Source organism: Vespula pensylvanica, chromosome 8 (genome assembly GCF_014466175.1).
Source record: "Vespula pensylvanica isolate Volc-1 chromosome 8, ASM1446617v1, whole genome shotgun sequence".
Taxonomy (NCBI): Eukaryota; Metazoa; Arthropoda; class Insecta; order Hymenoptera; family Vespidae; genus Vespula; species Vespula pensylvanica.
Genome location: NC_057692.1, coordinates 2,067,825 through 2,093,148, shown reverse-complemented (window position 1 = coordinate 2,093,148; position 25,324 = coordinate 2,067,825). Strand labels below are relative to the sequence as shown.

Genomic DNA, 25,324 nt, shown 5'->3' with positions numbered 1-25,324 from the left:
ATCATTTTTAATATTGTAAAAATAGTGAATTTGCAAAATATTATATATACATAATAATATTTTTTAGTATTATAAAAATTATCATTTTGAATCGTCATCGATAGAGATACGGTATCGTTTTATTTTTGATTTCCAATCTTTTTTTTTTTTTTTTCTTATAGAGAATAAAATCGTCGTTCGTTCGTTATCAAAGGAAACAAAAGTTATTCTTTCTCTTCTTTTCTTTTTTTTTTTCTTTTCTTTTTTTCTACAATATCATCGAACATCGTCATTTTCAAACGCAATAACGAAAGACATTAGACGATGCTAATTAATGACGTTACTATTCAAAGTATACATGCAACTTACTTACATTGCCACTGTACTATACAACGAACGGCACATTGTGTAAGATATAAAACGTATAGAAGCGATCAATTACCTGGACTGTATCGGCGACGAATCGAGGACGTAATTGTTCGCATTCGTATAAATTAAATAAGACGTTTGAGATCTCCCGCTAAAGATTATTGTTATTCGTTATCGAAATGCAAGAGAAGATAAACCAGTCGGAGTTGTTCGGTCACGGTGGTACATACATAGATATACAACTTACGAAGTAACCAAAGTAAAAAGATAGTTGGATAGAAAGATTGAGAGAGAGAGAGAGAGAGAGAGAGAGAGAGAGAGAGAGAGATAAATAGATAGATAGAAAAAGAAAGAGACACGATCGTAGTAAGTTCTCTTCTTACGTAAGGCGGGAAAACCGGGCGAATAGTTGCAAGTTGCTGTTGATTAATGACACTATACTGATGTTACTATTACTTCCATAGTATAATACATATTTATTTTTACGGATTACAATTTTACATATTTTTTGAATCATCTCAAATGTCGATTATTTTTGATATCTTTTAAATTGTTCATAGTTGACAGATTTTTGACTAATTTTAAGGACAAATAATTGTTTTATGAGTGGATGTTTATCAATAACACACTACTAACATTATTACTATTACTATTACTACATGTTGTTTTTTTTTTTTTTTTCACGGGTCACAACTTTGCCTATACATTTTTTGAATCTTTTTAAATGTCAATTTTATTTTATGCATCATCCGAACGATTTGTAATTGACAGATTTTTGACTGATTGCAAGTTGCGAATAATTGCGAGTTGTTGTCGATTATTTGCACAGTATCCATTTTTACTACCATTACCATTGACATGTTTATTTAACAGGTTACAACTTATACATATTTTTTGAATCTTGAATGTCAATTTCTCTTTTTCTTTTTTAAACATCATTCGAGCGATTCGTAATTGACAATGATTATTATAATTAGGAATAACTGAATCGATTTTTTGTTCTTTTTTTTTTTTTAATTCTATTTGTTACTTAAAAGAAAGTAAGACACAAAAAGAGACACACACACAGAGAAAGAGAGAGAGAGAGAGAGAGAGAGAGAGAGAGAGAGAGAGAGAGAGAGAAAGAGAGAGCGAAAGAGAAAGAAGGAACACACGTTGACCACGTATCTAGATCGAGCCGGAGGGACTGGTTGGTTCACTGGGTTGAACTGAAATCGTTCAAGACGTCTCTCCGGAGAATGTTTATATCGTCGTGAAAGAACGTTCTTCCGCGAGAGAGAGAAAGAGAAAGAGTTAGAAAGAAAGAAAGATAAGGAAAGATAGATAGACAGAAAGAGAGAGAGAGAGAGAAAGATAGACTAATACGCACACGTATTATGTATAAGTACATTATATACAGTAACGAGAAATAACATTGCAGCAGTGACGACTACAACAACTACTACTACTACTATTACTACTACTACTACTACTATTACTATTACGATAACGACGACGACGACGACGACGACGACGACGACAACGACGACGACGACGATGTTGTTGCTTAAGCGAGAAATGTCATAAAAATTGGGAGTTATCTGCCTGTCGGAGTATACTAGCAATTAATGTACTCCCGGAGGCGTAGTAGGTACTCTCTATTCGTTCGTTCATTCGTTCGTTCGTTCGTTCGTTTGTTCGTTCGTTATGAATCGTGAATGCATCGTCAGCTGATTAATTGCTAATTCCTCTTAACACAATGCGATTTACAATTTGCTTTGACATAATTCGTTAAGTTCTTACGTAACTACTTATTCATATATTCTTTGTATTTATTTATTCATCTATTTATTTATTTATTTATTTATTTATTTATTTATTTATTTATTTACTTAATTTTTTTTTTTAATTTTCATAATAGCTGTTATATTACGGCTATATATATATCATGCGTTCTTTTTCTTTTTTTGTTATATAAAATGTTTAGGTACGTGCATGAAAATATATATTATAATTTTTATAATGTACAAATTGCAAGGATAATTTCAATTTATTTTTGATGAGAGTTATTTAATGCTTGAATATATTATATGATGTTATATTTCTTTTCTCTTTGTTTTTTTTTTTTTTTTTTCTTCTTCGGGATAGAAATTACAATAATTTAAATATTCCACATTAAAGTATTGCATTTTAATAGTTAAATTATATTTTTAATTGTAGTATTTGAAAATGATAACCTTATGTATATTTTTGTTTCATTGTAATTGTAGTATAAAAATTACACTCGCACACGATGAGATAATTTACAATATTCAAAGTTTTTCTTTGATTATATAAATATTATTTTCTTTCAATTCATTCATAATTTTTTTCTTTTCTTTGCACCGACAGAACTTTCGAAATACGCTTATGATATTTTGAATATTTTCTTATAATTATCGATAAGGACGAGGATTAGACAATCAATTGGATGAATAACAATTATTCATAATGTTAATAATACATACATACATACATACATACATACATACATACATACATACATACATACATACATACATGTTATTTATTGAACGAAACAATTAACGTTCAATATGTTACACAACTTTCCGGTCATGTCGCCTAAATACCTTTACGTGACATTTACATATCATAATTATCGTAAGTACTTCGCGCGAGAAGGGATAATATATGTAATATTATTACACACTGCATACATGCTATTTTATTATTATTCCTTTATTTCGATTTCACGTCTCAAAAGGGAATGATTATATATTTTTTCTAATTTTATCGATCAAAAAATAAAATATAAAAATCATCGTCGTCTTTTTTGCTTTTCTTTTCTTTTGCACATTTCCATTTAATTGATTAGTATTTTTATTAACTACAGATATGCATTTTGTAAAATAAATAAATTTATATACATACACATACACACACACACACATACACGTGAATATTTTGATCGAGCATGAATAATTAAATGGCCGAGGTTACGTCATTTATATTATATCACGTATTGATATTTCATTATATACTGATACTGATTGAGAATGTTTAAAAATATCGATCGAACAAATAGTAACCTTTTTTTCGTATTATGTTTTATTTTTATTTCGTTGAAATATTAATCGAAGATGTCAACTGTTGTGTACTTGATTAAACACAAACATGTTTCCATTAAAAAAATTTTTCTTTTTATTAATAAAAGAATCACTATCTTTTATAATCAACGGTATGGTTATCCAAGGTCGTCGAGTTTGTTGCAAACACGATAAGCATTTTTATCGTAGTACCTGTCCTCGATGTCTTCTTCTCTAATCTCGTTTTTCACGTTACTCGTGTAAAATTAATTTCACAAATTATTTATAATATACTTTAGACGTACGTGAATATTATTTGAGAACGCGTTGATATTTACTTATCTCTTGAAATATAATTTGCAGAGTTATTTATTTTTTATTCTAAAGAAAAAAAAAAAAGATTATAAATCTGGTTTTTTTTTTGTTCTCGTAGGAACAATTTTGCGCGTCGCTGCATACGAAAGAGGTATTCGTAAAAAAAGAAAAAAAGAAATAAAAAGATGCAGATTAGAAGGATAGAAAGATTAGAAGTATAAGAAGTAGGATGTGGAATCGTAAACGTGATGATTAGGTGTATGGGAAATGAATCAGACGAGATATTAAAGAGCAGGTCGCCGACTTGAAAAGTTGTGCAACGCGTTTCGTTCTTAATACTTAGTTAACAATTCGAATCTTTCGTTTAGGTTATCGTATAATTTTTTTAACATCCGATCGTATTAACAATTATTGAATTAACGATTATAACGCGTTCATTATCATAAATATTAACAATCGTATATAAACTTTTATTAATAATCACGAAACTAATTAAATTATATGTCGCGTTATAATATTATTCTTATAAACATTATCAATCGTTCATTGGACGAAGAATAAATCGTCGGGTTTGAAAAATTATTTTTTATATAAAATATCTCGAAGAAACGACAAGTTAGAACGATTAGATCAACGATATTAGCTTCGTTTGAAAAATTCGTGTCGTTTCTCATATATGAAATATATCATATCTCGTATCATAGAACATATATAACGATATTAAAAAGTATTACAATTTTGTTCGTATATTTTTAAAGTGTATTCATGAATTAATTTTATTTCTTGCGAATTTAATGATTCATTTGAATTTGATGTTTGAATTGAAGATTGTAGACGTGTATATGTATACAAATTATCTAATTATGTATAAAAGTACATATACAATGATACTGAAAATATATAATAATTTTATTCGTATATATATATATATATATATATATATATATTTATTGAAAGATTAAAGATTTGATCGATTCTCTGTATAAATTGATTATCTTAAATTTATTTGAAATTTAATGATCCAATTTTGAATTTTTCATGCATCGTTAACCAACGATAATCGGCACGAACTTTTCGAACAATTCGATATTAAGAAGTAAGTTGCAACCATTCTGACGTTCGAAATTAAAAAAAGAAAAAAAAAAAAAGAATCAGAGAACAAAAAACGGAGGATAGGTAGATATTTAAAAAAGTAAAAAGAAAGAAAAAAAAAAAAGAAATACGTTTCCTCAGACGAGGATGAATTACCGCTGGACAGTGGTGATATCATTGAAAATGAGACGGTGATTGGCGATGGCAGTTGTATAAGTATTCATCATCGTCGTCAACGTTCTCAATGTCATTGTCGGCAACAACGAGAACGACGACACCGACGACAACAACAACAACACCAAGAACGAGAAGAAAAACGAGGTCAACGTCTTCGTCGTTTGCAAGAGGAAGAAGAGGACGAGAAAGAAGAGGAAGAGGAAGAAAGAAAAGAGGAAGAAGAGGAAGAGGAAAAGAAGGAAAAAGGAAAGGAAGAAAGTGGTATAGACTTAGAAGGTATCCTACAATTTCCTGGACCAATGGGACAAGAGATGATGGCCGAAGAGATGGCTCAAGGTTATACGCAACTCATTCATCAGGTTCAGGAATCCCAGGAGTTTATTTCCTTGGAAGAATTTTGTCCTCGTATTCATCAAGATACACGTGGCCATGATATTTGCGGACAACATTTTTATCATCATCATCATCATCAACAACATCAACAACAACGAAGATATTATAATCTTTCGACTGTTCAAGAGTAAGTTTAATCAATGAAAAATTTGTCTGTTTTTCTTCTTTTAAGTTTGTTTTATTTATTTATTTATTTATTTATTTATTCACTTATTTTTTCTGAACGAATTAAGATGTTAATCGTTTCGTTTTCGTAATTGTTATACGTTCTCTTTCTTCTCTTTTTATTTTCTCTTTTTTTTTTTTTTTTTTTTTTTTTACTTGGTTACTATAGAAATTATTATTTTCATTGGTGGTTGTCTGACCATACATGTTATTGTCATCTCGGGCATTAAAGTCTCCCACGTGGTTTCATCCCCCTCGATTTGAAACTTACTTTCCTTATTGTTTCTGTGTTGTCATGTAAATTCTGTTTGTAATCGTGTTCTTTGCAGGTCGCGTTCATTATGCGAGAATTCATTTGAAAAGTACGCGATGCTTTTTTCTTTCTTTCTTTCTTTCTTTCTTTCTTCCTTTCTCCTAAACCTATAGATACGAAGTTTTATTATCAATGTGAAACGCACGTCTTAAAGTGAAATTTTCAGTACAACAATTTTTTACAGATTTTATAAGAGAAAAAAAAATTCTCTCCAAAGAAAGAAAGAAAGTATAATATTCGGGGACAATATATCTAATTCCTTTTGGAAGAAAAAATCGAATTCAATTTCAAAGTTTCAGTTAGAATTTAGCGAGAGAAAAAATTCTTTAATTTTAAAAAGAAACAAACAAGTGTATGAAAACAAAACCAAATTCAACAAACAAACATTTAATTCCTTTTACAGGAATAGTTCAAGAATTTCTTTTAACACCCATATAAAATTTCATTCTTTTGAAATGAAATTTTTAAGTTTTTTTTTTTTTTTTAACTTTCTACATTTTTAACTTAGGCTTAATATTCATCGAGAGAAAAAATTCTCTCTGAACAAAGAAGAAAAAAGAAAAAAAAAAGTAAAGGAAAAGTGAAACGTTCGATGAAAAAAATTTAATTTCTAATTTTAATTAAAAAAAAAATCTAATTTCATATTTTATTAAATCCAATTATCTTTCTCCGGTGAACTCGTTAAAGATAAAAAAGAAGAAGAAGAAGAAGATGAAGTAGAGGGAAGCATATAAAGTAAATAATTGACTGGTTAAACTAAAAGATAGACAATTTTCAAGATGGTGGCGTATCTATTCGTTTCGTTACATGTTTCGAGAGGGTCTGGTATATAATGGCGTAACAAAATATGGTGGTGGCCTACGGGGAAGGTTCCACTTTCCAAGTTTCCTCTCCTTATTTCTCACATGTTACGAGTAACATATATACATATATACATACATACAGTATATACAATACGTACATTATATGCATACAATACATACATACATACGTATATACGTATGATATTATAAGACGGTGTTCTCTATATATACTTAACTACACTCATACATAGATAGATGCATACATAGATGGATACATATAAGGAACGTTTACGATCATTACGTAAGACGATTTTATCATTGTCTCTGGCATTACCGTCCGGTCGTTACATCTTTCATCGGTCGACGTTAAAGTATCGGAATGCTCGATGAGTTTTCGTATCGTTTCTCTTTTCGTTTCTTCGATAACGATTAAATAAGTAACTGTATGCAATGTACATATGTATATTCCTACACACAGATATACATACATACATACATACATACATACATACATACATACATACATACATAGATATATATATATATATAGGAAAATTACAAACGAATATATTCATAGAACGTCCGCCATCTTTATAAAACACGTAATAGGAGATACGTATTACCCAATTATAAAATTATTCATCGGTTTCGTTTCTTCTTCGTAAAAGAAGAAATAAGAGAGAGATGATAAAAGAAGAAGGGTGGAGATGAGTGGAAGAGATGTAAGTTGGAAGGGATGAGAAAAAGAACTGATCTTTGCTTCTCCATATAAAAGAGAAATCAAAGAACCGATTAACTCGTTAATACACCGTGAACAGAGATGAAGATCGTTTGATTTCTCGAGTTCATCCGGGTCAATCGAACGAAGCAAGTATTGCGTGGAACATCGTAACAAAATATATATATATATATATTTATGTACATGTGTATATATATGTATGTTCGATTAAAGTAGAGCAACGTATACAATAGTAGAATAGTAATAGGAATTCTCTAGAAATATCTTCAGTGTCTTTTTACATCTTCGTTTCGTTTTACACATACGAATTATACTTTATTGCACGAATAAAGTTACTTCGTTTATTCTTATCTCTCTCTTTTCTCACGCTCTCTTTCTCTCTATCTCTCTCTCTCTCTCTCTTTCTTTTTCTTTTTCTTAGAAAAACAAGATTGAAAGTTTTGCCATAAATGGAACAAGAGTTTTAATATCGTTCGTAGTATCTTAATAAAGCTTATGAAAGTGAATAGGTTGATCTCAAGAAGATCTTATCTCGACCATATCTCTCTAGTATCTTGTTGGAGATTCTTTTAACTAGAGAGACGTTAATAAGGATCGATAAACGGGATATTTCCTTGATCTGTGATCTTCAGTCAATCTCTTATTAATCATTGTACATTTTGAAATGGATAGGTCTTCGATAGGTTAATAATTTCATTTGATAATTCTTCGTTAGATAAATTTAATTTCTTTTTTTCTTTGGATTTAAATAGAAAAAAATTATATATATATATATTTTTTAAATAATAAACATATCTATGAATTGCATACTTCATTTATTTGCGCTTTTATGATGATGTAATTTTTTCTCTGTTGTTTAGTACTTTTTTCAGTATAATGTAAATATTGTTATACATTATAATGTAAGCATAAAATAATATTCAATACAGTATAGTATATTTAATATAGCATAATATAAACATAGTTAAACATATATATATATATATAATAATTTAAGCAAAAAGGGAAAAAAGAATTCAGTCATCATCAGGTTAAATACTTAATCACATCATAAATGTTACTAGATAATTATTATACAAATTTTTTGTTTCTCGATGATGTAATTTATCTAACTTCGATAAAATTAGTTTTCTGATTTTGTCTTTTTTTTCCTTTCCTTTTCTTTTTCTTTTTTTTTTTTTTCTTTTTTCATAAATCAATATAACGATTGGCCTTGGATACGGTCAGTAACGAGTTCGTTCGAGAACCGATAGGAAGAAAGTATCTATAAGTAGAAGGCGTGATTCGATAAGTATTGAAAGCTTAAAGGGAAATTTCTACTGACAACGTCTAGTTTCTACTAGTTGGAAAAAACTTTGGTCCAAGGTCAGCCACTTATCTATCTTACCACCGATAGAAAGCGCAAGTGGTTCCGTGTATCATGATGTAACGCTAGCGATTAGCGTAATTCTATTTATTCATAGATACGAGACGGCGCACGCGACGTCATTGGCATCACACTACGAATGCACGAGAGCTTCCATCATCGAACTACTTATATAGTATTGTATATATGTAGTGTCAGACATTGTTTTTATTTCGATATATATATATATATATGCATGTATGTATGTATGTATGTATGTATGTATGTATGTATGTATGTATGTATGTATGTATGTATGTATGTATGTATGTATGTATGTATGTATGTATGTATGTATGTATGTATGTATGTATGTATGTATGTATGTATGTATGTATGTATGTATGTATGTATGTATGCTATATTTATGTATATATCGAAATATCTGTCTATTTGAGATATCATTGAATTTCTTTTCTTTTTCTTCTTTCTCGTTGTACGATAGATAGATCATACATCTTCGATATTGTATCCTTATAGCGTTAGATCATTAAAATAATTCTGTTATGTGTGCTTTTCATTCGTTTATTAGAAATATTCATCGTTACTTCATATACAAAGATTTGTGTTTACTAAGTTTAATTATACTGAGTATGGTATAGTTCTACTGGTATATATATATATATATATATATAAATTTTTGAAATACATTTTTATTTATATCAATAGTATAATAAGAATATATCGTAATATTTATTATAACTATTCATACTAGTTCTTAGAGATAATAGGAATTTGTACTAATAATATATTTAATACTTATTACATATTTTTATTAATACCTAGATATCTTAAATAAATTTATCTCGATTTATAAAGAATTAATAATACCATCGATCCGATGTAATATTAAAATTATAGTATTTATAACAATATTATAATCAAGAAGAAAAGATTCTTAACCTTTTCGTTAATCGGTTGGAAACTTAGAAGATCATAGATTATTTATCATAAAAAAAAATTTTCGATCGGGCTTAATAAATATGTTAAAATTATTAGAATCGGTAGATCAAAGAAGAGGGAGGAGATAGATACATATATAAAAAGGAAAGGTAAGTCCGAGTCTATTCGAGTGGAATAGAAATGCGAATGGAGCAGCAATAGCAGCAGCAACTTGCTAGCTAGCTAGCGTAGCATTGTTCCTAGAAAAGTGGTTAGAGGCGATAAGTATGACGCCGACGGTTTAGATCGGCTCACCTATCGATAATGTTCCATGTTCTGCAGCGGACCTGTCGTTACGATCGGGACAACGATCGGTTATATGCTTGTTCGTGCTACGTTCCCTGGTATATGTCAGTGTCACTTTCGTAGATTGTCTTTTGGTATGTGGTTACGTGTATCAAACAACTGGAAAACCAGTTTGATATTGGCGCTCTTCGATGATCTACGAATGAACGAACCAAATGTAAAGAAAAAGGGAAGGAAAAGAAAGAGAAAAAAGAAAAAAAAAGAAAAAGTTAAAAAGTTTCGAGGAAAATATTTGTGACAAATAAAAAAAAAAAAAAGAAAAGAAAAGAAAAGGAAAGGAAAAAGAAACCTTAACAAGGATCGGCGATATCGTTCGAATCAAGATAATTGATTTTTTTTTCTTTTTTTTTTTTTTTTTTTTACGAAGAAGAAGAGACTTATCGAATAATGAAGAGAAACGTGGATATTGAAAGGAACTAATCTTTTGATAAGATCTTGTCTTTTTTCTTTTCTTTTCTTTTTTCTTTCCTTTTTCTTTTCTTTTTTCAGATAATAATCATCGAAGGTCGGCTTGATATATCGAGAAAGAAAGATCGAGTCTGTATTTTATAATAATAATGTCCTATTATTGGATTGACCATTAAGTAAATAATGTTGAAGTTGCAACTAAAAACGTACTAAATATATAAACACACACACATATATATATATATCAATACTGAAAATAAATAAATAAATAAATAAATATGTATCGTTATCATTGTTTTATAGAAGTTCCTGTTCGACGGTCTATTTCGGCGAGATAGGCACGGGCTCGGGGGTGGGAGATTTGACGGGCATCTCGGCTGGGGGTGCCGACGAGCTTACCCCGACTCCAACCCCCGGCAACGGTAGCGGTAGTGGCAACAACGTCATCACCCCCGGAACATCGAACGGCACCATCACAAACACTACCACCACTACTATCACTACTACTACCACGACTACTGCTGCTACAACCAATACCACTAGCATTATTACCAGTACTATTACCAGTACACCTACAAGCATCATCAACAACCCTACCATTACTGATACAACTACTTCCGACGTAGATAACGTTGCTACAACAACCAATACCATCACCAACAATATCACCACCACCAGTATCGCTGTAGTCGCTGCTGTAGCTGCTGCCACCGCCTCCTCCAACTCCTCCTCCTCTTCCTCTTCTTCCTCCTCCTGTTCTACCAACAACAATAACACTACTATCACAACTACCACCACCACCGCCACCAGTACCATCACTGACACCACCCCGCGAATTGCAACCGGGGCTGAACCGCCCCGGCACATGGAGACACCCCCGACGATGGTTCCAGACCAGGCACCCGCCCCCGGACATCATTATCATAATCATTATCCTCATCATCATCACCATCATCATCATCATCATCATCATCAACAACAACAGCAGCAACAACAACAGCATCAACAGCAACAGCAACAACAACAGCAACAGCATCATCATCATCATCATCATCATCATCGTGGATCATCCAACAATACACCGACTCGTAATGTTTCTAATCACTATCAACCTGGCAGCACCGACAATTCCGAGGATTTTGTTCCAATTTCGAAGAAAAGGAAATTGTCTTGTCAGTAAGTAATCATCGTTTTTTCTTTCTCTTTTCTTGTTCTTTTTTTTTTTTCTTTTTTTTTTGTTGATTTTGTTTTTGTTTATCTCAATATAATTCGTGATTTTGTTTTTTTTTTTTTTTTAAATCGACAAACGAAAGTAAGATTCGGGACATCGTTGTTACTTCCTAATTTATTTTTTGCTCAGCTTTATATTTATCTATGTATATATATAAAATAGAAATTATAATATTCATGGATATAAGTTTATATATTAAAAGGAAATTTTCTATGTTCTATGAGTTTAAAATTCTATGAATTTAACGTTATCTGACCTTCGTAAAAAATTCATTAATCGGCTAGTCAAATTATTTTATACTAATTTTTGAGAAATTTACAATGTGTGAAATTGATACGTTGTAATTGTTTCTTCAATTCGTTTAACTTAATATTCGAATTATATCTTATCTTACGCGAGAAATCTTAACGATTGAGAATTTGTATATTTGTCATAACAAATACGTCAACCGAGACAACGTGTAGGCTTCAGTTATATAGTTATGTATATTGAAATATATTATATATACATACATACATACATACATACATACATATATTATATATATATATATATATATATATATATATATTAATAGAAAGGGTATAGAAGCCGAAGAGAAACCTATGAAACGTTAGACACCTATCAAGTCTGGAATCTGGAACCTACAAACACCTTTCGGTCTTTTCCCCTCCCCTTTCACTTCACCCCTCTTCTCCTTCATCCTTCGTCGATTTCGAGAAACGTTCTCACTCAGGATGTTTCAGTTTAAATCGTATGTACGTACGATGCGAAATAATTACTAATCAAGTTGAAATATTATAATTAATAATTGATTAGGAGATTTACATGTGTCTTTCTCTCTCTCTCTCTCTCTCTCTCTCTCTCTCTCTCTCTCTCTCTCTCTCTCTCTCTCTCTCTCTCTCTCTCTCTCTTTCACTTTCACTTTCGTTGAAATTTAAAAGTTAATATAATGATTTAATTATTAGAACGATCTCAGTTCTTAATGTATATTTATTTATCTGAGTTCTGTAGTTTATTTCGAATTTGATTAGAGAAATAATAAAAATTAAATCTTGATACACATGTTAATGTATTTATTTTATTTTCATTTAGTATATGTATTATTTGATATACGCATATGTAACAATAAATTTTATTGTTTTATATCCTCGATAAAGTAATGTCGAATGAAAAATTTGTTAAAACACAAAAAATATTAATTCTTCTTCTTCTTCTTCTTCTTCTAAATTTGATAATAAAAATAAAATGTTCATAGCTATAAATACGTATACGTATATCATTATTATTTATATAGTTATAAATATATATAGACATATGTATGTATATTCTCAGTAAAGTAACATCGAATTATAAAGTATGTGTTTCTTCGTACGAAGAAGGAAACCCTTTCGTAACACCAAACCAAATTCATTGGTAGAAAATGGTAGGAGGAAGCAATACATCTGCGAAACTTGACGAAATTCAACGTCAAAGGGTTTGCAAACTCTTTGAAGAACGCCGAACACGAAGAGAAATTCTTGTTCCGTGTCTACGATTTTCTTACTCGTTCTATCGTCAAAGATCTCGAAACAAAAAAAAAGCTAGAAAGAGAGATAGAGATAGAGAAAAACAGACAGACAGAGAGAGAGAGAGAGAGAGAGAGAGAGAGAGAGAGAGAGAGAGAGATTGAGAGAATGAGAGAGAGAAAAAATCTAATGAAGAATTATTTTCTTATTTTTATTTACAGCGATGGAAGCGACTTATTGGATGATATCGGTGATGATGCTAAATCTGTACGCACAAATGACGATAGTAAAAAGTAAGTAAATTTTTGTTTCTTCAACTGTTTAATATTCAATTACATTTTATCTTTTTTCTTTCTTTTTTTTTTTTTTTTTTTTTTTTTAATAATTATATAATTTTATTACTTTTTATTACTCACATCGTATGATCGAATTTTTTCATAGAAGATAATTTTATGTGAAAAGACAAATATCGTTGGTTTCTTTTCTTTTTTTTTTTTATTTATCTATCGTGTAATGATCTATATAGATCGTTGTACGAATTACGCGATAGAAGTTGTAACTCGGTAAAGCTTAGTTAGGTAAAAGGGATTATACTGACTCGGTTAATGATTACGTTGTATTATGTCAGATATTGTCAAGGTGACTACCACCTTGACCCAAGTATAAGTATACTTTACTTAGGCTTCATCAACAACGTCACTAATCCAATATGTGTCTCTTTATGATCTCGAAGTAGAGTAAAAGAACTTTTCGTTACATTCACGTACATACAAATGATTATTATTTCATTATCGTTTCTTTTTCTCTCTTTCTCTTTCTCTCTATTTATCTGTTACATGAATTTTTAATATTCACATTAAAAATAATCAAACGATTTCAAAATAATAGATGATGAATCTTCGAGAGATTTATCGATCATTAACGATTACGTTGTTGGAAGCGTCATTAACGTGTAAAATAAAAAATGTTCATTTTACTCAAGAAAAAGAAAGAGAGAGAAAGAGAGAAGAATAAAGAGAGAGAAAAAGAGAGAGAATAGAAATTCCAGTATGACTATCTCGTTGTATCCTTAATGTCACATATTGTTAGATTATTATTAGATACGTGACGATCGTACTATCTTTTGATCAGTTTCATTACTCTTGCAGGAAACGAAATCAATTTTTACAAAATTGTATACAAAAGAAAATTAATTTAAAAATAAATGAAAAATAAATAAAATTAAATATATCGAAGTAAAAAGACTTTTTCATTAAAAAAAAAAAAAAAAGAAAAAAAGAAAAATAACAACCTCGACTTCTAACGTAGTTCACAAATAAGAACGGAAAAAAGTACAAATAAAATGAATCCGTCTAATTTTCCAAACGAGAGAAAGTTTGTTTTCTCTGAAAGACATTTTTCTTGTAACCTTGAAATTCTTTTTTCTTTTAATATTCTGTTTCATTTTCTTTTTTCATCACTTTCAGATTCATTGCAAAAGATTCTTATTTTCTTCTCGACTATCTTACCTCTGAATACCTCGTTCTACATAATTGCCAGTGCAAACTCGTGAGCTCTGTTATTAAATGAAATAATAATAATAGTAATAATAAAAAAAAAAGAAAAGAAAAGAAATTCAGAAAAATAAAAAAGAAAGAAGAAAATAAGGGAAGAAAAAAAAAACAAGAGTTCCACAACATGGCACATTATGGAAATGACGAGATCGTTCTGGAATAAGAAATCTAATTTCTAACTAGTTTGCCGTTCGTACAGCGGATATTGGGATAATCGCGTGATCTTATTTTTTGTTGTTGTTGTTTATTACACTAATTACATGAACGACAACATTCATATATGGCCGAGGTTGGATAAAACGTTGAACCAGTTTCTAAGCGAGATTTCCGCTGGCCAATTCATTGCTGCGGGACATGAATGCGAATTCTTGGCTAGCAAATCAGCGGTTCACGGTCTTTCAAAAGCTTCGTTCATGGCTTGTTGAATCGGCTGACATAACTCTGAACACCAACGTTCTTCGTGGATTGGCCTAGTCAATGCGAACGAGAGTTGCATTCGAATTCTCACGAATGGGTCAAAGTATTCAAAAATAATTTAGGCAGTATCATTTTCTTAAAAGAATTATAGTTGCTCGAGCAAAAAAAAAAAAGAAAATCATTATGGACAGATAATCGACGATAGAATTTTGTTTTCGTTCTATTTAATATAACTTGGATCGAGTAATAATTATATAGAGAAAAAAAATTGTCCGATAGATTGAAAGATAGATCGTCAAAATGTTTGTTCATTTGATATAATAAATAATTAATTTAACGAAACTTTTCGAGTTACCCAGATGGATTATAATTTATTTTATTATTATATTTCAAGTGTTTTAACCCGGATTCAAATTCAAGTCTGAGATGCGTGTATTATTAGAATTGTATCATTTATTAATCACTTAACACGCACAGTTTCATCATTTATCAATTGTCGGATTAACGTCGAAGATTAGAAATGCAGTTTGATTAAAAAAAAAAAAAAAAAAAGAAAAAAAGGATCGATCGATGACATAAAATGAATTTGTTATTTTATTAAACGGCGAATAATTAATAATGAAATATTAGCAATGATAGGAATATTAATATGATCATTTAATTGTATCGGAATGATCATGATCATATTAAAGGTATCGTATCGTGTGGATTAAAATTCGATTAACGCAGTGTCACGTGTACTTTTTCAGGCAGAATCACAGCGAAATAGAAAAACGAAGGAGAGATAAGATGAATACGTACATCACGGAACTCTCAGCAATGGTGCCGATGTGTCACGCGATGTCCAGGAAACTAGACAAGTTGACTGTTCTACGAATGGCTGTTCAACATTTAAAAACTATACTGGGAGCTGTTACCTCATATACGGAGGGTCATTACAAGCCGGCCTTTCTCAGCGATCAAGAACTCAAAACCCTCATACTTCAAGTAAGATATACATACATACATACATACATACATACATACATACATACATACATACATACACATACATACATATATATGTATGTATGTATGTATGTAAGTATATAGAGGATGTTCCAGATTTAAAAGATCAAACTTCAACCAGTGATGAGTAAAATAACATGAATAGAAAATTGTTATTAAAATGTTATTATAAAAGAAAAGATAATTATAAAAAAAACTATGAAATCTAATAGCAATAACGAGTTCATTGTTGGATACGTTGATCGCAGTACGATTATTAATAAGCCAACTTTGTTAAGAATTAATTAAATGGATGAAATGATGCATTTACTGGATTGAAATAAAATAAAAATGAAATTTGAAGAGAGAGAGAGAGAGAGAGAGAGAGAGAGATGGACATCCTTTATATATTCTTTAGTTTGATAAATATATAAATGTATTTTCAAAAATAATCAACGATATATATATCGCATTAAACATTTATAAGATAAATATAAAACTGCTTGATTTTAAATGTACGGTGAAAGTATTTTATGGGTCTCCTAATAAAAACGCAAAAGATCAAATTCTCACGAACTCTTAAATGCTTAAGGATCTGTATAAGGAATATAATGATCATTGATTTCCTTCGTAGTGGATAACAAATATGTCGGGTATCTCTTAACGAAGTGAATAAAAGAAAGAAAGAAAGAGATAGAGAGAGAAAGAGAGAGAGAGAGAGAGATAGAGAAAGAAAAGAACTTTTAGATGTTCATCTTATTATTATAAAATACGAGTAGAATTAATGTTCTATGAAGATCGTATTTCGCGGGATTCTCATAGAACGATACGTGGTCATTCATCTATTATTCTATATATATACACATACGTATGATTTAGTTAAAGAGAAAGAGAGAGAGAGAGAGAGAGAGAGGGATAGAGAGAGAGTTAGAGAAGTTGTGTATATAGTTACAAACACGGAATAAGACTTCCTGGTAACTTCCAAGCGGTTACGTAATTTTAAATACCTATATTACGAGTACATGAGAGTATTACGTTGTCTCTGTCTCTCTAGTAGGTGCTCTCTAGTTGTTATTCTCTAACACCTTTTAACTTACATCGTTTATAATTTTTTATCTTCATCTTAAGAATAAAAAAAAAAGAACAATAAGAAACATGATCTTAATATGTAACTACTTCTCTTAATCGGTATCATCTATGATCCTTTATCTCAATCTTTTAAAAACAAAGAAAGAAAATATATTAATAATAATAATAATAATAATAATAATAATAATAATAATAATAATAATAATAATAATATAAAAGATAGCAATATGTAACACTTTCTAATCCATATCGTCTATAAATTTTTTTATCTCGATCATAGAAAAAACATCCTAACATGCAATACCTTTTAACTCATATCTCACCTATCATTTTTAATTTTAATTTTGAAAAAAAGATAATAGTATAAAAAAAATTAACATTCTAATGTGTTTTCATACGTTATACATTTTTCAATGATTCATAAAGGAAGCAACATGATCAGAATTTTCTTATATTAAGGTTAGTTATGTAATAGCTAATCTAAACAAACTTGTGGTTAATTATACATGGAATCTTAGAGATATGGAAAGAAAAAAGTATCATTAATAAAAATTTCTAAACGTCATCCAAAGATTTTAAAACGAAACAATATTGTTACGTTGAGCTTAATTAATCTAGTATCTAATTAAAACAAACGCATCATCTATAGAACTTTACAAGCATGAAGGAAAAAAAAAAAAAAGATGGATAATTAAATAATTTTTGTATCTTCTCATAAAGATTTTAATAACAATTATATTGACCGAACGATTTCATTATGTTGAGTCCATTACGTTGAGTTTAATTATCTGATACCCAATCAAAACAAAAGTATTATCTTATAACAATTTTAAAAACACGAAGAAAAAGAAGAGATATCGATAATAAAATAATTTCCAAACTTTTTCGTAAAACTTTTTAATAGTCATTTTATTAATCGAACAATTTCATTGCGTTGATCTTAATTATCCCAATACCTGATCGAAAAAACATATTATCTATAGAATTTCTAAAACACGAAGAAAAGGAAAAGATATCGATAATAAAATAATGTCCAAACTTCCTCATAAAATTTAATAGTCATTTTATCGATCGAATGATTTCATTGCGTTGAGCTTAATTACATGATACTTAATCGAAACAAACGTATCATCTATAGAATTTTAGAGACACAAAGAAGAAGAAGGAGAAAAGATCGATTTTAAAACAATTTTCAAACTTTGTCGTAAAACTTTTTAACAGTCATTATATTGATCGAACGATTTCATTACGTCGAGCTTAATTATCTAATACCTAATCGAAACAAATTATTATTATCTATAGAATTTTTAAAACGCTAAGAAAAAAAGGATCAATAATAAGAGTTTCTAAACTTTCTCGTAGAACTTTTTACAACCATTGGCTTTCGTTCGTAGCTTTTGCAATATCTCTCTCTCTCTCTCTCTCTCTCTCTCTCCCTCTCCCTCCCTCCCCCTCCCTTTCTGTCTGTTTCTCTATCTCTGTCTCCCTCGACAGAGTCGAGATCGATCCGAGGTAAAATCCGTGGGTAACCTTTCTCCCGCGTGCTACAGATTTTTCATCGATCCGAAGTCTCGTGCTAGCGAAAGGGAAGGGAAGAGAAGGGAAAGGAAGGGTTGGTTGGTATACCCGAGTACATAGATTTATGGTATCTACCGGGTAACACACTTCTTTCTCTTTCTCTCTGTTTCTCTCTCTTTCTCTCTCTCTCTCTCTCTCTCTGCGTCTTAATAGTACCCATGCAATATACTTACATACTTAAGTCACTCACCTACGCCTTTTGATTCCGAACCAATTAACGAGATTCTCGAACAAACCAAAAGAGAATACTATAGTATATTATATGGTATAGTATAGTATAGTATAGTATAGTATAGTACAGTACACTATAGTGTAATATATTAGGGTAGACTTTCACACGTATGAAATAAATACAATTTAACGATCTTTCGTAATGATTGATAAGTCCACTACCATGCTAATATTTTACCTATGATTACGTTATGTTGCATGTCTTCGAATTATTATGGGATTACGTATATGTCTAATTGGTTAATGTTGGAATATAATCTAATAACGTTTATACAGACATTTACACATACGTACACACATACACAACATCCCTTTTCCGTTGTATTGAATTCAATGTTCCATTCTATAAGCTTATCTCTATCATATATACATATATATATATATATATATATATATATATTTTATCAAATGAATTATTATTTAATAAACTCGATAGATATAAAGGCCTTGTCAATTATCGTATTGACTATTTATAAAATTTAGGAAAAAAAATATAAGAAAAAAGAGAGAGAGAAAAAGAAAAAGAAAAAGAAAGCTTACGCAATGAATTAGATCTAAGATTGGTGACATCTTTTAATCATGACAATAAGCATGAACGATAATCGAATATCTCATTCGTGTAAGGGACACAATTTCTATTTCCCCATAGTTTCGATTCACTCCAGATTCCGTTACGCAGCTGAAGCAAAGCCGAGAGTTTGCAACGGTGGTTGTTATAGCCCAGTTCCATGCATTTCTCATTGTCCTGTGCATGCATGTATATATGTATACATGTATATATATGTAACTATGTTAATACATACATACATATATACATACATACATCAGTAAGTTTTATCTACTATTGTGACTTTTGTTAGCATTCATTCTCTCTCTCTCTCTCTCTCTCTCTCTCTCTCTCTCTCTCTCTCTCTCTCTCTCTCTCTCTCTCTCTCTCTCTTTCCTCTATGTGACTATACTACTATAAAGTAAATATATATATATATATATCCTTTGGTGTAAAAACGACCACGCCCAAAATACCAGACTTCAACGTTATCGTCGTGACTACATGAGTTTATAATTGCGGCATAAAGTTTCATTGTGTATTGCCTCGTATTTCTTTAGTACCACGTCGATATGATATTATATATCCGGTTTTCGGCTAAACGTTATATCGACGTTATCGTATTTCTTTCGATCATATTTGACAGCTATTTTATTATCTATATCAAAAAATATATATATATATATATTATTGTAACATAAATGAGAGAAAATGTATATGTATGTATGTGTGTGTATATAGCTAAGGTATTTCTAATTAAATTTTAAATTAAAAAATACTTATAATCATTATTAAAATAATAAATAACATCATAAAAAATATATAATAAATATTAAAATTCAAGGATGAAAAACGTGCTATATTACTTTTAATTACTTTTCAAAAATAATCAATAAAAATATTATATATACTATATTATTAAATATATTAATGATTATAAAGATCTTTCGATTTCTCTCGAAAGATTCAATCGTAATACTATTGTTATTATCTCGATAATCCTCTTTTACAAAGGATAATACTCATTGATCATTCGACAATGGCAATGACGGTAATAGTATGAACGATTTCAATGAATCAGCGACATTTATCTATTTGAAAACTATTACGTCGTAGGATGAATTTAAATGGCCGAGAATACATATATACATATACATTGTGTATGTATTTACATAAGTAAATATGTTTTCCACAATGTTCTTAGACGATGTCTTGCATTTTTATTTATTTTTTTCTTTTTCTTTTTCTTTTTATTTCTTTCTTTTCTGTTCTCTCTCTTTTTTTTTTTTTCTTCATTTTTTCCGTTCCTCCTGTGTTCTTGTCGTTTCATTGTCTTTTTTCATCCATTAATTATGAGAGACAATTATTATTATTTATTATTATTTATTATTGTTATCATTAGATACTACATCTACTACAAGAACTAGTTCTCATGAATGATATAGCATCAATTAATTGTTTAAATGAATCAATGCATGGAATATTTTTGATGATTCTATTTAGTGACATTGATTTAATGGGACATGCCAATATGAAATTAAATGAGATTGAATATCGTTAATTTACTCGACAGGTATACGTGGCTTAAGTAATCTTATATTGCGTAATCATCCTCGAAGCATGCATATATATATATATATACACACACACACATACACACATATCCATATTGTGTACATATTAACTGTATATCATCAAGCAACTATACATTCGTTAACGTTAATGAGCTTTTACGTACTTAAAACCGATTATCATTATAAATATATACACATTTGGTTGATACATATAGACTTTTATCTGCATGCTTTCTTTTTAAATTTTCGTGATTATGTCTAGTTGATTTTTCGTATAATAAGTTTATACATTTTACTTTATATATATATATATATATATATGTATATATAAAGTATTTTTAAAATTAAAATTTACATCACATTTAATCCTCTAAAAATTTTTTTATACATAATTCGTAATATATCGAATTGTAAAATGTAAATATAGATAGATTTTTTGTTTTTTTTAAATGTAATATGTCTCATCGATCCTTTTAAAATAGTTTTCTTAAAACAAGGACGAGGATAGTAACTTAGCAGTAAGAAACATTGTTAAAACTGTTGGCTCGGTTGCACGTTATGTAATATCAATTAAATGCTTGTTTTCGTGTGACGTAACGGTCAATTCCTCCTGTTTCAGGCCGCGGAAGGCTTCGTCTTCGTCGTGGGTTGCGATCGTGGAAGAATTCTCTACGTATCCGAGTCGGTATCACAAACTCTCAATTACTCTCAGGTACCAAATCATTATGTGAGACATAAACTCAAGTTTGAAGTTACAGAGGACTAAACTTATGATTTAAATGGCATTCGAATATATATATATATATTCTATTATATATATATATTCTATTATAATGAGCTTGTTAAACAATACCAATGTTAGATAATGATTTTTATTGAATTATTATATATATATATATATATATATATATATATATATATATATATATAATTACTTTGTCATTGATATTACGATATTTGTTTGCAATTGAATGTAAAAAAAAAGGAGATCGATGATATTATTATATACGTATATATGTGTATATATATATATATGTCTGTCAAGTTTATATACACGTGTGTATGTTATACAATATATACGTATATATAAGATTGATCCAACATTACGTAACCATTTTCTTTTTATTTTTTATTATTTTGATATCATCGATATATCGATTTTATCTTAGTAATTTAATCTAAACAAAATTAACCATATGACATATTAAATATATAAGTGGTCCTAATTATTATAAATTAATTTTTGTACAATTATCTTATCGTCGATATATCGATTTTCTCTTGCTATATTTAATATGTGTATATATATATATATATATATATATATATATATAATGAATACAACTTTTTCTGATTTCTATAAGCCACTCTGTATATGCCAAGATTATCTAAAAATCAAAAACCCTTAAACACTTAAAATGAAGAGAGAACGTATGATAAATTTGATAAAACGATGAAAAAAATTGTTTAGGGTGATCTTTTGGGTCAGAGTTGGTTCGACATACTTCATCCGAAGGACGTAGCAAAAGTAAAGGAGCAATTATCCTCGTCGGATCTAAGTCCGCGAGAACGACTGATCGATGCTAAAAGTAAGTACAATATATACCACACACACACACACACATACACAAGATTTAACAATTAAGAATGAATAATAATAAAATAATAATGAAAACTTGTCTGATTGATTAGAAAATAAAAATTATTTTGATGTAGAGAGGATCATATTGATTAAGATTCGCCGAAAGAATTTTCTGTCGTTAATCGTCCATGTTTGACATTCGACCCACGAATCCATTAATTATAGCACCTTTCGACATTCACCTGACTAGCTTACGCGCGTCGATCAGGATAACGCAGATTACTAACTACGATTTTCTTCCACATTCACCCGATGAAATGTCAGTCGTCCTGCAACATTTGCTTCCAAGTCCGTTTGCCGATAAACATCTTTGCGAATCGGTGTTAGGAGAGATAAACCGTCGATTACGAAAGGATTCGTGCATTCAATAAGGAAGATAGACTAAACGAGAATGATCATGATCATGATGACTACGATGATGACGATGATGGTGATGATGATGATGATGATGATGATGATGATGATGATACAAAGTGTCCATAAAGATCATCGGTTATCTCTAATTACTCATGTCCCTACAAATATTAACATGTTTAAGTATAATCATTTAAGAAAGAAAATGGTATATTCTATAGGAATCTAATCGAAATTAATTACATCCTATTGTACATCTATTGTATATCAATTTGAAAATAATCTATTATGTGCAAACAGATCGTAACGTGATATGATAATAATAATGATAACGATACAAAGTATTCATCAAGATCATCGATTAATTAAACATTTTCTTACATTACACTTTAACATGTTCGAATATAATCACTTATCGAACTAATTTCATATATTCTATGTAAACCTAATTGTAACTAATGGTAGGTCCTATATAAATAAATACATACTATATGAAGTAATATATTTCAAAGTACAACAGTTTAACAAGTAAAATTATTAATTTAATGGATCGTCGAGTGACGATAAAGGAATATTAATGAGTATCTTATCTTTACTTTTTTTTTTTTTATTTTTTTTTTCTTCCTTTTGTTTTAGCTATGCTACCAGTGAAAACTGACGTTCCTCAAGGGGTATCCCGACTTTGTCCTGGTGCAAGAAGATCTTTCTTTTGTCGAATGAAACGTAAGGTCGAAGGAGTCAGATGTGGCGAATTACAAGTCAAAGAGGAAGCTGATACAACTACTGGCTGTCACAGACGAAAAAAACAACAAAATGTTGGTTAGTTAATCGATATTTTTATCAATTAAAAAGAAATGATAATAAATAGGATGCATCGTATTAAAGGAAACAATGTAAAAAATTTATTTTGACTGAACTATACGGAATACAAGAATGAAATTTGTTTTATAGTAATCAGTGACCCTTCCAATTTTTATAGATTAATACATCCATCGAAATTCAAATTTTTGACCAAACCTTTATCAAGAATTCTTCATCCGTTTTAATTATTATACATTTAATTAAACAAATTCATTGACATTGAAACAGAAGCTTCAAATACGCAAGTCCAGAAGGGATGATGTAAGATCCGAAGATCTGATTTACGTCATTGCTCAATGTATCCAATTATAGAAAAGTTTAATTCAAAAAATCTTTGGCTTGTATTGTCGATAATTGTTTTACGATAAATCACATTATGATTTATCATATAATTCTGTCAAAATAAATTTGTGAAGTTGTTTATAATATTTTGATACGCGTACAAAGTATATTTATATAAAAATGTAATATTTGTAATAAAAAATGGAGATCACACATAGACACACGTACAAAACGATTGGTTAGCTTTAGAAATATATGTATTACGAAAGGAATTCGTGTTTCTTTCTCTCGTCCAACGAGAGATAGAGCGATGGAGATAGAGATATAGAAAGAGAGAGAGAGAGAGAGAGAGAGAGAGAGTGAGAGAGAGAAAGACGGATTCAAGCAACATAGAGTTCTTTGTCGAAGGTGAAAAATCTTGATGATCGGTGAAAGGACGTCGAATGCTGGCTCGTTCTCCCGTGTAACATCTCTTGAAATATCGTTATTGCTATCTCGAATCCCGGGAATAACGTTCTTTTTTTTTTCAAACCCCATAATAACATGGTAAGAAATGTTGTAGGTTCATATAACTCTCTTCTATCTATTTATGTATCTATCTCTGTGTTATTGGTATTGTATGCATGTATTTATGTATGTATATATATATATGTACGTACATATGTATATATCTTGAGCAATTCATTCTTTAAACATAAAGAATTTTATATTTTTATAAGTTATGACATCTTTTTTCTTCTTTTTTTTTTTTACGTTTAAACATATCAATATTTTTAAATATAATTATACATATACATATATATATATATCTTCTTATTATATTACACACTCGTGTTATAGTTTTTTTTTAATTTTTAAGAATCCCTCTCTCTCTCATATACACACACACATACACACACACACATACATAATTTTTTAAGGACACAGAATAAAAACACATATATACGTTATTTAAAATTTCTTTTTATTATATAATTATAATCGAATAATCATTTAATC

General features: G+C 29.5%; 1 protein-coding gene across 5 annotated transcripts in view; it reads left to right on the top strand.

The window, feature by feature from the left end:
• LOC122631381 (aryl hydrocarbon receptor nuclear translocator-like protein 1) overlaps positions 1-25,324 on the top strand; it is a 50,773-nt gene that overhangs the window by 21,431 nt on the left and 4,018 nt on the right. For all 5 annotated transcript variants that reach the window (XM_043817020.1, XM_043817019.1, XM_043817018.1 and 2 more), the window contains 7 exons: positions 4,962-5,517; positions 10,775-11,647; positions 13,432-13,503; positions 15,930-16,167; positions 21,806-21,898; positions 22,658-22,775; positions 23,819-24,001. In XM_043817020.1, coding sequence (XP_043672955.1) covers positions 4,962-5,517; positions 10,775-11,647; positions 13,432-13,503; positions 15,930-16,167; positions 21,806-21,898; positions 22,658-22,775; positions 23,819-24,001 — 2,133 coding nt within the window. The remainder of the gene's footprint in view (positions 1-4,961; positions 5,518-10,774; positions 11,648-13,431; positions 13,504-15,929; positions 16,168-21,805; positions 21,899-22,657; positions 22,776-23,818; positions 24,002-25,324) is intronic.